The 11366-nt window shown below is 37.7% G+C and overlaps 1 protein-coding gene across 1 annotated transcript in view; it reads left to right on the top strand.

The window, feature by feature from the left end:
* The first annotated feature begins 6507 nt into the window (after nucleotides 1-6507).
* The window catches only part of LOC121367260, a 52690-nt gene continuing 47831 nt past the window's right edge, over nucleotides 6508-11366 (top strand). The window contains exons 1-2 of the mRNA XM_041491375.1: nucleotides 6508-6615; nucleotides 9366-9494. Coding sequence (XP_041347309.1) covers nucleotides 6546-6615; nucleotides 9366-9494 — 199 coding nt within the window. The 5' untranslated portion in view covers nucleotides 6508-6545. The remainder of the gene's footprint in view (nucleotides 6616-9365; nucleotides 9495-11366) is intronic.

Consider the following 11366-nt stretch of genomic DNA (forward strand, 5'->3'; position numbering starts at 1 on the left):
TGCGTGTGTCCTCCACCCTTAAATCCGCCACTGGAGTCATAACCAGTTCTACTGGTCAGCCATCGATGTGGTTGCGTGAAGTATTCAAAAGACTACAAGTAATGGCGTTTAAACATTTCCTAACAAAAGAAGCAAAACAAGTTTGATGCAAGCCTCCATGAATAGGTCGTACAGACCTTACACTTTGAAAGACATGAATTTAAAAAGAGCTAAGGTGACGGAAGCAAACATAGATATACAATTGTCGTAGCTACAGGCTTTTTCTTTGCATTATAGACAATTTTTCCAAAGGACATTAACGTACGTTATACACAATTCTTCCAAAGGACATTGGCATGCATTATAGACAATTATTCCAAAGTATATTAACATGCATTATGGCAATTCTTCGAAAAAATATTAACATGCATTATAGACAAATGCTTCAAGACGACATTAACATGTATTATAAACTGTTTTTCCAAAGGACATTACAATGCATTTTAGAGAATTTATCCAGTAAGCTCATCCATATGCTAGTTTGGATTTAGTAAACTAGTCTGGGTGTGCCAGTCCTCTTTGTGGCGGTCAAAATGACGTATTGTACAGTAAAGGATCTCCTCGAGAGTGGCTGTCCTCTTATTGATAACACACTAGATAAAGATCCATGGTATCAACCACTATTTTGCCAATTGCCAGTTCGACTCTGCACTGTGAAGAGATACGGCACTGATCAGATGGATATGTGCACATCTTCCTGAACATCGTTTCAGCTAGCTATACTCGCACGAAAATCAATGAAATCAGTTGTCGAATATAGTTATAAGATAGCACAATGCAGTACAAGTGTACTTGTAACGTTAAACCATTAAAGCGTAACATTAAAGCATATATATACCAGTCGTGGTGCACTGACTGGAACGAGAGATAACCCAATGGGCTCACCGACGGTTATCGAATCGAGACCGACCGCGCATCAAGCGAGGTCTTTACCACTGGGCTACGTCCCGCCCTCTATAACGTTGTATGGTGATTGGAACCACAATTAACATAAAACAGAGTTTTTAGGATGTTAACATAGAATGAACAAACCACAATTAACATAAAACAGAGTTTTTAGGATGTTATCATAGAATGAACAAACCACAATTAACATAAAACAGAGTTTTTAGGATGTTATCATAGAATGAACAAACCACAATTAACATAAAACAGAGTTTTTAGGATGTTATCATAGATTGACCAAACCACAATTAACATAAAACAGAGTTTTTAGGATGTTATCATAGAATGAACAAACCACAATTAACATAAAACATAGTTTTTAGGATGTTATCATAGAATGAACAAAACAAGTACATGTATAAGGTATCTCCGAAAGATACCCACAAGTACAAACGTAGTTTTCATTAAAGTATGTTATGTGTGTGTGTTGAGATGTCTGCATTCTAAACGAAGTCTATAATTGATTATTTGGTTTGAGCGTGATCCGTACGATAATTTGTTAATTTTTTAAAGCACATTTTTATTTGAAGATACACAGTTTTAGATGGCCTAAGATAGTCTGTGTTTTATACATTATTATCCAGATTATTCCAATCACGGACTGTAGATCGTAGATTGATGTTTTAGAATATAATTATATTCTAGTGTAAATGCATTGTAACGTATGTTTATGATGTATGTCAACATGACAAGTCGAAACGATTTGTATATAAAAGTTCATTGTTTGTGTTGTTAATTCCGTGATATAGTACATATAAAAACATATCATTATATCATTATATCATAATACTTACGTATTTCACATACTAACATTATTTGGTGTATTATTAATTTCGTAAGTGAAAATATGTTGTTTTTTTGTTTTTTTTCTTGTCGAAATTAAAACTAAATGTTTTAAGTTTAAACAAATATTGATTTCCCTTCCAGGACCAGCTGAACATAACTCCTGTAGTAGGTCTTTAAACTGCACCAAAGTCAAGCCGATAAATGTTCTCAAAATATGTATGCCAAAATTAATTAGATTAAAATTAACTGAAATGCATTTACAAACGTGGTATGTGCTTTCCTGTCTGTGGGAAAGTGCATATAAAATATCCGTTTCTGCAAATAGAAAAAGTACCGGGTAGTAAGTTTGAAACCGTTTCCTCTGAGACTATATGACAGAATTGTCAATTGTTTGATATCCAATAACCGATGATTAATAATTCAATGTGCTCTAGTGGTGTTGTTAAAAAAAAAAAAAAACTTTTAAAACTTTGTTTAGCTGCAGCACACTATATATTTTAATGAAGAATTATAAGCATAAAACTAGCTGTCGACATAGGGATAAGAAGAAGGAAATGTTTTATTTAACGACGTACTAAACACATTTCATTTACGGTTATATGGCCTCGGACATATGAATAAGGACCACACAGATATTGAGGGAGGAAACCCGCTGTCGCCACTTCATGGACTACTATTTTCAATTAGCAGCACGGGATCTTTTATATGCACCATCCCATAGACAGGATAGCACATACCACGGCATTTGATGTACACTAGTCGTGGTGCACTGGCTGGAGCTAGAAATAGCCAAATGGGCCCAATGACGGGGATCGATCCCAAACCGACCGCGCATCAAGCGAGCGCTTTACCACTGGGCTACGTCTCGCCCCTGTATTGGAATAACTTTTCGACTAAAACTACTTGACAAAATGTCAAACCTTTCGACAATTTACGTTTATTGGTGTAATAAGGATGGTTAGTGGGTGGGAGCGTTAATAGCTGGATGGATGAATGGATATATTTCGATAGTGGAATGGTTGGATGTATTTAAATAGGCAGATAGCATGATGTATGTATGTATGTATGTATGTATGTATGTATGTAGGTATGTATGTATATATGTATTGATGTATGGATATCTATATACTGTTTGTATGACGAGGTTGATAGTTACATATGTGTGTATGTGGGTATGTATATATGGATGGACGAATGGATGGATGGATTTGAAGTATATATGTGTGCATCTATGTATGTATGTATGTATGGATGGATGGATGGATGGATGGATGGGTGGATGGATGGATGTGTGGGTGGGTGACAGGGGATTGGTGGATGGTGGATTGATCGATGGACGGATTAATGAGTGGGTGGATGTATGGATGGGTGTGTTGGTGTTTGGATGGACGGTTCGGTGAGTGGGTGGATGGATGGAGGAAGGGAGAATTTAAAAAAGAAAGACAGGAAAGAACAAAAGGAAGACACTAGGATGGAAGGCAGGAGAGAAGAGGGTGCGAGTGCAGTTTTAGATGCTTAGATGGGTATATCCATTCTTCGATACATTATATGGATAGTTTCCAACCAGAGTTGTACATTTGGTACATGGATATTGTTATGATAATCTGGTTTTAAGTTAAATCTGGCTTTGGGTTATGTAATATGGACGTTTTTATCGTCGGGTGAAAATTCAAGTAAAAATATGGAAGACTATGTGTTTCGCTGGCTGGAGAGAATAAAATATAACTGTGGCGGACATATCTCATTATGTCCTATCATGTGTTTAAACAACGACGGCGTGCTGAAATAATAAAATAATTACCTGGAGAGCAGACATGTGTTCGGCAAGGTGGCTGACATTTTGTTTTTGTCTGTTCGTATAGCCAGACCGTGATCCGTGGAGCACCTGTCTGGTGGCTTTTCGTTTTTGGAATGATTTGATTGGTCGGCGAATTAATTTACATCGTAAGTTATGAGTTCTGCACGATGTTCTTGTGGAGTGCATTCTGTTGCACACGTCTTCAGATGCCTATATAAACTGGGAATCAACGCACAATCTTCAGAACTCGAAGTTAGAGTATCTCCTGTCCAGCACCGTCAGAAGTTACCACGTCAACAAGGCATGAAGGAGCGGCGACCGGTCATCTTGTTTAGCAGCCCTTGACAGTCGTGCATTGAACTTTTCGTGATGGACTGATTTTCGTTTGGTGACTATTAATTAATAACTTAAATGCCAGAATTCTGTGGGAAAACTTTATTTATTTAAACATATATTTTTTATATAAAAACATTTAAACACTTGCTACTTGTTATGTAATTTTGTCAAGAAACTGTGTGCTCAATGTTTTAGCTATTTAGTCAATTTATTAATCGGGCAATTAGTTTATTGCATTGAATAATGTGATATTAAATATCACACAGTCTATATCTAATAATTGTATTTAATTGCATGTGATAACTTGTACACATGGCAATTGTTTAGTACCATGATTGGATAATTCGGATTTATCAATCTTGGTACACGTGACTTCTGCGGTCTATTAAAGTTTTTAATCCAGTTAGTGGTTATTGTGGATCGGGAAGGTCACAATATATAAAGCTGTGGCATTATGCAGTCAAGACTGTTGGAAAGGGCATATACAAAGTCTCCTGCATTTAATACGTTTTGCACATCAAATGACAAAACCTCCAAGTGTACGGTTCCTCCAATGGAGTGACCATAGAGAGACTTCCATATGATCATTGATCCGTATTCCCATCAACAGTGCATATAAAATATCTATTGGTTGTGTATCGACAAACTGTGTGGCTCATGACTGTCCACCAAATTCATGTCTGTGGGAAAGTGCATATAAAATATAACTTGGTTATCTATCGAAGTAAACTTTGTGGCTGTAGCACTATTAATACATGTCATAAGAGAAAAACAGGCTTTGTAAACGATAGTGATACTTTACACAAATCATACCTGATGTTACACGACAACATGCACACATTGTAAAGACGAGCATACATATCAAGTGTTACGACATTTTGTAATACACCGTGCACCAGGAAGTTAAGTAGAGAGATGGCTGGGGTAGCTCACTGCGTGTTTAGCTACTGCGCTAGTTTGCATTATTTATACGGTTCACTTCATTTCTTATGACCTCGTGATGCTACTTAAAGCCGACGAGGAGAAAACACTTTTATCATAATATAATTTTGTGTATGTACGTCTCTTTGAAGGGGCGGGACGCAGCCCAGTGGTACAGCGCTAGCTCGATGTGCGGTCGGTGTGGGATCGATCCCTGTCGGTGGGCCCATTAGGCTATTTCTCGTTCCAGCCAGTGCACCACGACTGGTATATCAAAGACCGTCGTATGTGCTATCCTGTTTTGTGGGATGGTGCATATAAAAGATCCCTTCCTACTAATGGAAACATTGCGTTTTATAGATGAATAATTACAAATAGCATCACAACACTTAAAATCGATTATCACTGACCATCATAAGCATAAGAGACGAGTTGGGGAAAGGGTCTCTGTATTATTATAACTGGCCGTTGGGAACACCATAACCGTACGAGACAGGATTAGGTGGGGATAAGCGAGGTTAACTCCCTAAGTGCTGGGGGGGGGGGGGGGGGGGGGGGAGACGATAGATACGTTCGTGCAAAATGAGCTGACCTGACAACTTCACCATGCATTCCCATCATTCCACTCACAAAATTAGTAAAATCCATGTAAAAATGCAATGGATAAATTCATTGGTTATGGTCATGTAATACAAATGCGGTACATACACTTGAAAATAAAATAAATGGGAAATATTGGAATAAATAGGAACTGTTTAAATAATGAGAGGCGCCAGTATCCTAAGTTAATTAAATACGCAGAAAGGAAACTGTTTTTCGTTTTGTTTACATTATATTTAATTTTTTATGTGTACAATTGGACTTAAATTTTGATTGTCCAGGAATGCAAGTACGGCCTGGTTTTGATATCCTGGAAGTCAGACCAGCATTCCTAAGAAACGTAAGACATAGGACATGCATGTCTATGTATAATAGACATAGGACTTGCATTTCTAGGAATAGTAAACCTAGGACCTGCATTCCTAGGATATTCCTAGTCCGGGCGAATAACCGTTCCTACAGACTTGCATTCCGTTAACACCGGCACCGGCCAGTCATATCGACACAGATGATATATCGACTCAAGCAAGTTCGACACAACGGTGCTCGGCTGTGTATATAAATAACAGATGTGTGTGCATGGTTTGGGGTTCTGTTTAAAACCCCCCAAACAAAATTATGACTCGAAACCCCTGGCTTGTGCATTAGAAAGAAAATATGTTGGGATAATGTTTAGAGCCATTTATCAGAGGATAGAGCCATTTATCAGCATCCCCATCCTCCCCCCCCCCCCCCTCCCCCATCCAAACCAGTTACCATGATTAGTACATCAGGAGTCGTGTTGCGTACTACCAGGCAGTGCATTTAAACGACCGGTTACTGCTTTAATGTTAGGAGTAGCCTCTTGTTCAATGGCGAATTTCCTTTTTTTCTCTCTATCGACCAAATGCATTGAGCGGGGATATACATCGTCTCGCTCTATGTAACAACAATACGTCAAGAAAGAAATAGTTTTCAATACCTACGCACAAATATCTAACATAAAAGCAGCCTCTGATGCATACCCTTTATGGCCACATACACATACACAGATTATAAATGCAGTTTTCAATACTGAATACCTTGCTATCTGCAAGCCTACGGGCGAGATACACCATCCCGGTTCGTCCTGCATCACAAAATGTCGAACTGTTTGACGTTTGTGTTTCTCTTTGTAATGTGGATTTGCATCCAAATCCGTACAGTATCAGGTATGATTTTATACTATATAAGATATGGAGTGGATATGCAATTATTATTCCTGTTAACGCTCATCAGTACAGTTGCCAGAACTTATTAATCTGTAATCGTGGGTTCCAACTAGAATCCACCCTATTTTTGTTATTATTCATGACAAATTTGTCTCAGAATATATTGATATTGTTATTATGATTCCCTCATATAATAATAACACAGTGTAGTTTTCCTTCTCTTATTTTCTGACGAAATGTAAATGAACGAACAGAAGTCACAAGTTTGTCATATAATTTATGTTACTTTCCCACACGAAACATTGTATACTACGTGGTAATACATATAATAATATAGGTCTCAGCTCCTGGGCGAATGACACGCAGGTCTCCCGATAGAGTTGACATTGCGACTGAGAACATCAATGGTAAAACAGCAGAGCTGTCCTCCTAGAGTCTCCCCTTGGGCCTGTGAAATTTTTCCTTTTATTATTTCTAACAAATGTAAGTAAAGGAACAGATATTACAAGTTGGCGATGGTTTACAAGTTAACAACATGACAATGCAGATAATATACAGGTCTCAGGTCTTGGGTGAATGACACACAGGTCTCCTTGACATTGTTGACATTGCGACTGAGAACCTCAAGGGTCCTTCTTGGATCTTCCCTTGGGTATCTGCCCTTGGATATCTCCTTGGATATCCCCTTGCCCTCCCCGTGGGTCCCTCTTTAGTGTATAGAAACATGAATATTTATAAGACACATATGTTTGTTGACACGTGTTATAATGGGTTCTAATTCTTAGCTGTTAAGCTGGGGACAACAATTAAAATCCACAGTGTCCTTGATTGGTGTAGTTGAGTTGGACACTAATTGGTCAGATTGCTCGCCCCTAATTAACTAAATACTAAGTTATTACATGAATGGCAGGTAGCACAGTAACAATTAACTGAATAATACATGCACAACTAAATGTATAAATTACATTTGAATATAGTTGTAAATGTTACACTGTGACAATAACACCCCTCCAAAAAAAAAATAATAATAAAAAAATAAATAAAATAAAATAAAAAATAAATAAATACATAAATAAATAAATAATATAAAAGTAACAAACCCCCCAAAAAAAACCCCACCTCCAAACGAACCCCCCCCCAAAAAAAAACCCACAAAAAAACAAAAAACAACAACAACAACAACAAAAAACCAAACCCAAACAACAAAACCCCAAAGAAACCAAACAAAACAACAACCCCAAAACACCCAACAACAAAGAAAAACGCCCAAAAAATATTCAACATCAACAACAACAAAACACACAAAAAACCCAACAACAACAAACCAATAATGATTTTGTAGTGTAAAAATAGTTTAAATGAGTGACATCTATGTAGCTTTACAGGGGGTGGTGGTTGCACAGAACAGCGCTAAGTAACGCCATTTTAAAAGTTCTCTATTGCATCTTTCTAAATACAGTATTAGTGGCTATATATTAAAGACGATTTTAATCCATCTAGTATTTACACCAGGTCAAACTTTATGTTATTTTATATGTACGAAATTATTGTGATACTAAATCACGTTTGGGCTACTTATAAATATTAGGACGACCAGAGATACTGAATATACAGACACTGATATTCTAAACAAGAAATTGTATTTAATATGTAACACTAGTCGTTACAACATTTTATTAGTTAAAACAACATCTTACAATGCAACAAACTCAGAATAGTCCCTTTAAGAAATAAGAAACAGCGATATAGTAAACAGTGTCATATTTTCACATAGGAGACCAGTGGCGGATCCAGAAAATCCATTTAGGAGGGAAGGGCATGCGTAAGGCCAACTCTTTTTTTAATTAGCTGTTCCTCTGATTATCAAACGTTAAAAAATAATTAATTACTAAAAATATAACTGTCGTAAAATTTAGAGTGTGTGTGTGTGGGGGGGGGGGGGCAGGCCCCTGTCCTCCACCCTTAAATCCGCCACTGGAGACATAACCAGTTCTACTAGTTAGCCATCGATGTGGTTGCGTGACGTATTCAAAAGACTACAGGTAATGGCGTTTAAACATTTCCTAACAAAAGAAGCAAAAGAAGTTTGATGAAGCCTCCATGAATAGGTCGTACAGACCTTACACTTTGAAAGACATGCATTTAAAAAGAGCTAAGATGAGACGATATTAGCTGACTTCACGTAACAGTACTCTGTAATAAAGAATTGAATAGAAAACACGCAGACTGTGACAGTAACCCGATACGACATCCCCATTCAACTCGTCAGTGTTTTGTACTTGTTACCATGTTTTGACTGCGAGTACATTATGTGATTTGTTCTGGCCTTAAGGCAACACCACTCGATACGACATAGAATAACCACAAAAATAGCCGACTGTGACAAGACATTACGATTTCATCGGTTGCTATGCAATTGGCTATTATCGTACGAAGCACTCATGTCGTTTGGCGTCGCATTTATTGTACTGTCCGTAATGTACTATGCCCTGGCTTCTACACGTTTGTATACTTTAATAGGGAAATTGCGTGTTTTGCAATACCAATGACCCGTCCATTTAACAATATTCAAGTGCCCTCTGTTTTTCCTCTTTTAATGATGTTTCCCATTGCGATACGTTTATGACGAATTGCTTTTATCCCGTTACCCCCCCCCCCCCCCCCCACACACACACACACACGCGCGCGCGCGCGCGAAATAGTTCGTATATCTACATTATTAGAACTTGTGTCACTGTTTTCCTTTCTAGGAGTTTGTCTAGACGGTCGGTATGGCTTAGACTGCAGCTACACGTGTCACTGTACTTCCGGTTGTAATGATGTCACAGGGTGTTCTGGGAACTGCACAAAAGGATGGTCTGGACCCACATGCAACATGAGTAAAAACATTAAACAGTTATTTTGATTATGTTTGTATTAGGTAATAACAGATTTGTAATATCTGAACTCGGCAGTGAGATACACATTTTCAAATACTTGAGTAATATTACAAATGTATCTGAATGTTTGCATTACCTGTCATGCATGACAAAAAGAAATGAAGAAAGAAAGAACGAATGAAAGGATGAACGAATGGACGCAGTTATATACAAGAAAACACATGGATGATTTTTGTTTTTTAAAGTTATGATTATTGATAATTCTAATAATTTTTAATCACACTCTTAATAATAATAATAATAATAATGTGTGTGTGTGTGTGTGTGTGTGTGTGTGTGTGCGTGTGTGTGTGTGTGTGTGTGTGTGTTGATACTTGATTTCCATGTGAGGATTAACCACCGAAAAACGAATTTAGTTTTAATTCGCTACAAAACGCTGAAAACATGATAACTTATGTTAAGCATACCCTAAGCCTAAAGGCCTTTACACACTATACGCGAATTCGCGAGCGAATTGGACAGGCGGGCGAGTGAAAAACATAGAACAAACACACACTATATACTGTGAATGCACACCGCACGAACGTACGAATGGAGAGCGAGCGAATACTTAGGCGAGCGAATTTAAAAAATAGAATCAATCCTATTTTTTTCGTACGCGTTGACAATTCGCCTGCAACGTCATTTCCTGTTCCAGGTTAAGAAGACGTGGTTAAAAAAAATGGCACCGTCCACCAAAGAAAAGAAAAAGGTAGAACTGATAATAGCCATCCAAGAACATCCAGTGCTTTATCATAAAAGCAGCTGCAACTACAAAGATGCAGAACTGAAAGACAATGTGTGGCATGGAATTTCCTACGGCGTAACAATAATGTCAATAGCAACATTTCCTCATCATCATCCTCGTGGTCACCTTCGACTGTGACAGACGCCATTTTACACTAACAACTGAAAAATCGCACGAATTACAGTGTGTAAGCTCTTAACCCTGACCCTAAGCGCATGCAAAATTCCGATCGTGCCGAACCACCGGACGACGCGTCCATACATGATACCTAAAAAACATTCGTGTAGTTTTTCCTTTTAAATTTATTTTCCAACTAAAACCTATTTACGGACTTTGTGCTTTTAGTTAACTTATAAGTCACAGAGCAGTTATAAGTCATAGACCAATCAATTGTGGTCCTGATTAGTTCATTGGATGGTGTGGCTGTAACGACTGGGTCATCACCTAGGAACATCCAGTCAAAATGTCTTTAAACCAATACCACACATATTTGTGTTTTGCTATCAGTGTGTGACGAAAACAGTTTTGCAAAGCTGCGACACTGGGTTCAGATGTAGAGCGATGACTGAAATTATTTTCCCTCAGTTCAAAATGACTACAACCACATTTAATGTGGAAGTTACTCAGGTTTGTACAGATATTACATCAAATGAAGGTGTGTAATAAATAAAGTGTTATACTCGTTTTTGTTAAACACCAGATAACCCACTTAGTTTCCTTGTCTCTGATACAAGCAAAATTAGTTGAGTTCGTAAAAAGATCACGAGTGTAGCATTCTTATCAATTGTTAGTCCCCTATCGGTCCAACCGGAGGAGACTATATGTTTTACATATATCCTTCTGTCGGTATGTCTGCCCGTCCGTGTGTCCGTCCGCATGTCTCACGTGTTGTTTTCTGGATGTTTTTGTAAAATTATGTGTGTAGGTTTACCGTATGCTGTTAAAGATCAAGTTTAACTTTTATGGCGATTTACCCATTTTTGACGGAGTTATGGACCTTGAAGTTAGAAGATATAAAATCTTGTTTTCCGGACTGTTGATTTGCAATGCCTGAAGATACTGAGATGAGATTGTGCATGTAGCTT

Source organism: Gigantopelta aegis, unplaced genomic scaffold, assembly GCF_016097555.1.
Source record: "Gigantopelta aegis isolate Gae_Host unplaced genomic scaffold, Gae_host_genome scaffold74, whole genome shotgun sequence".
NCBI lineage: Eukaryota > Metazoa > Mollusca > Gastropoda > Neomphalida > Peltospiridae > Gigantopelta > Gigantopelta aegis.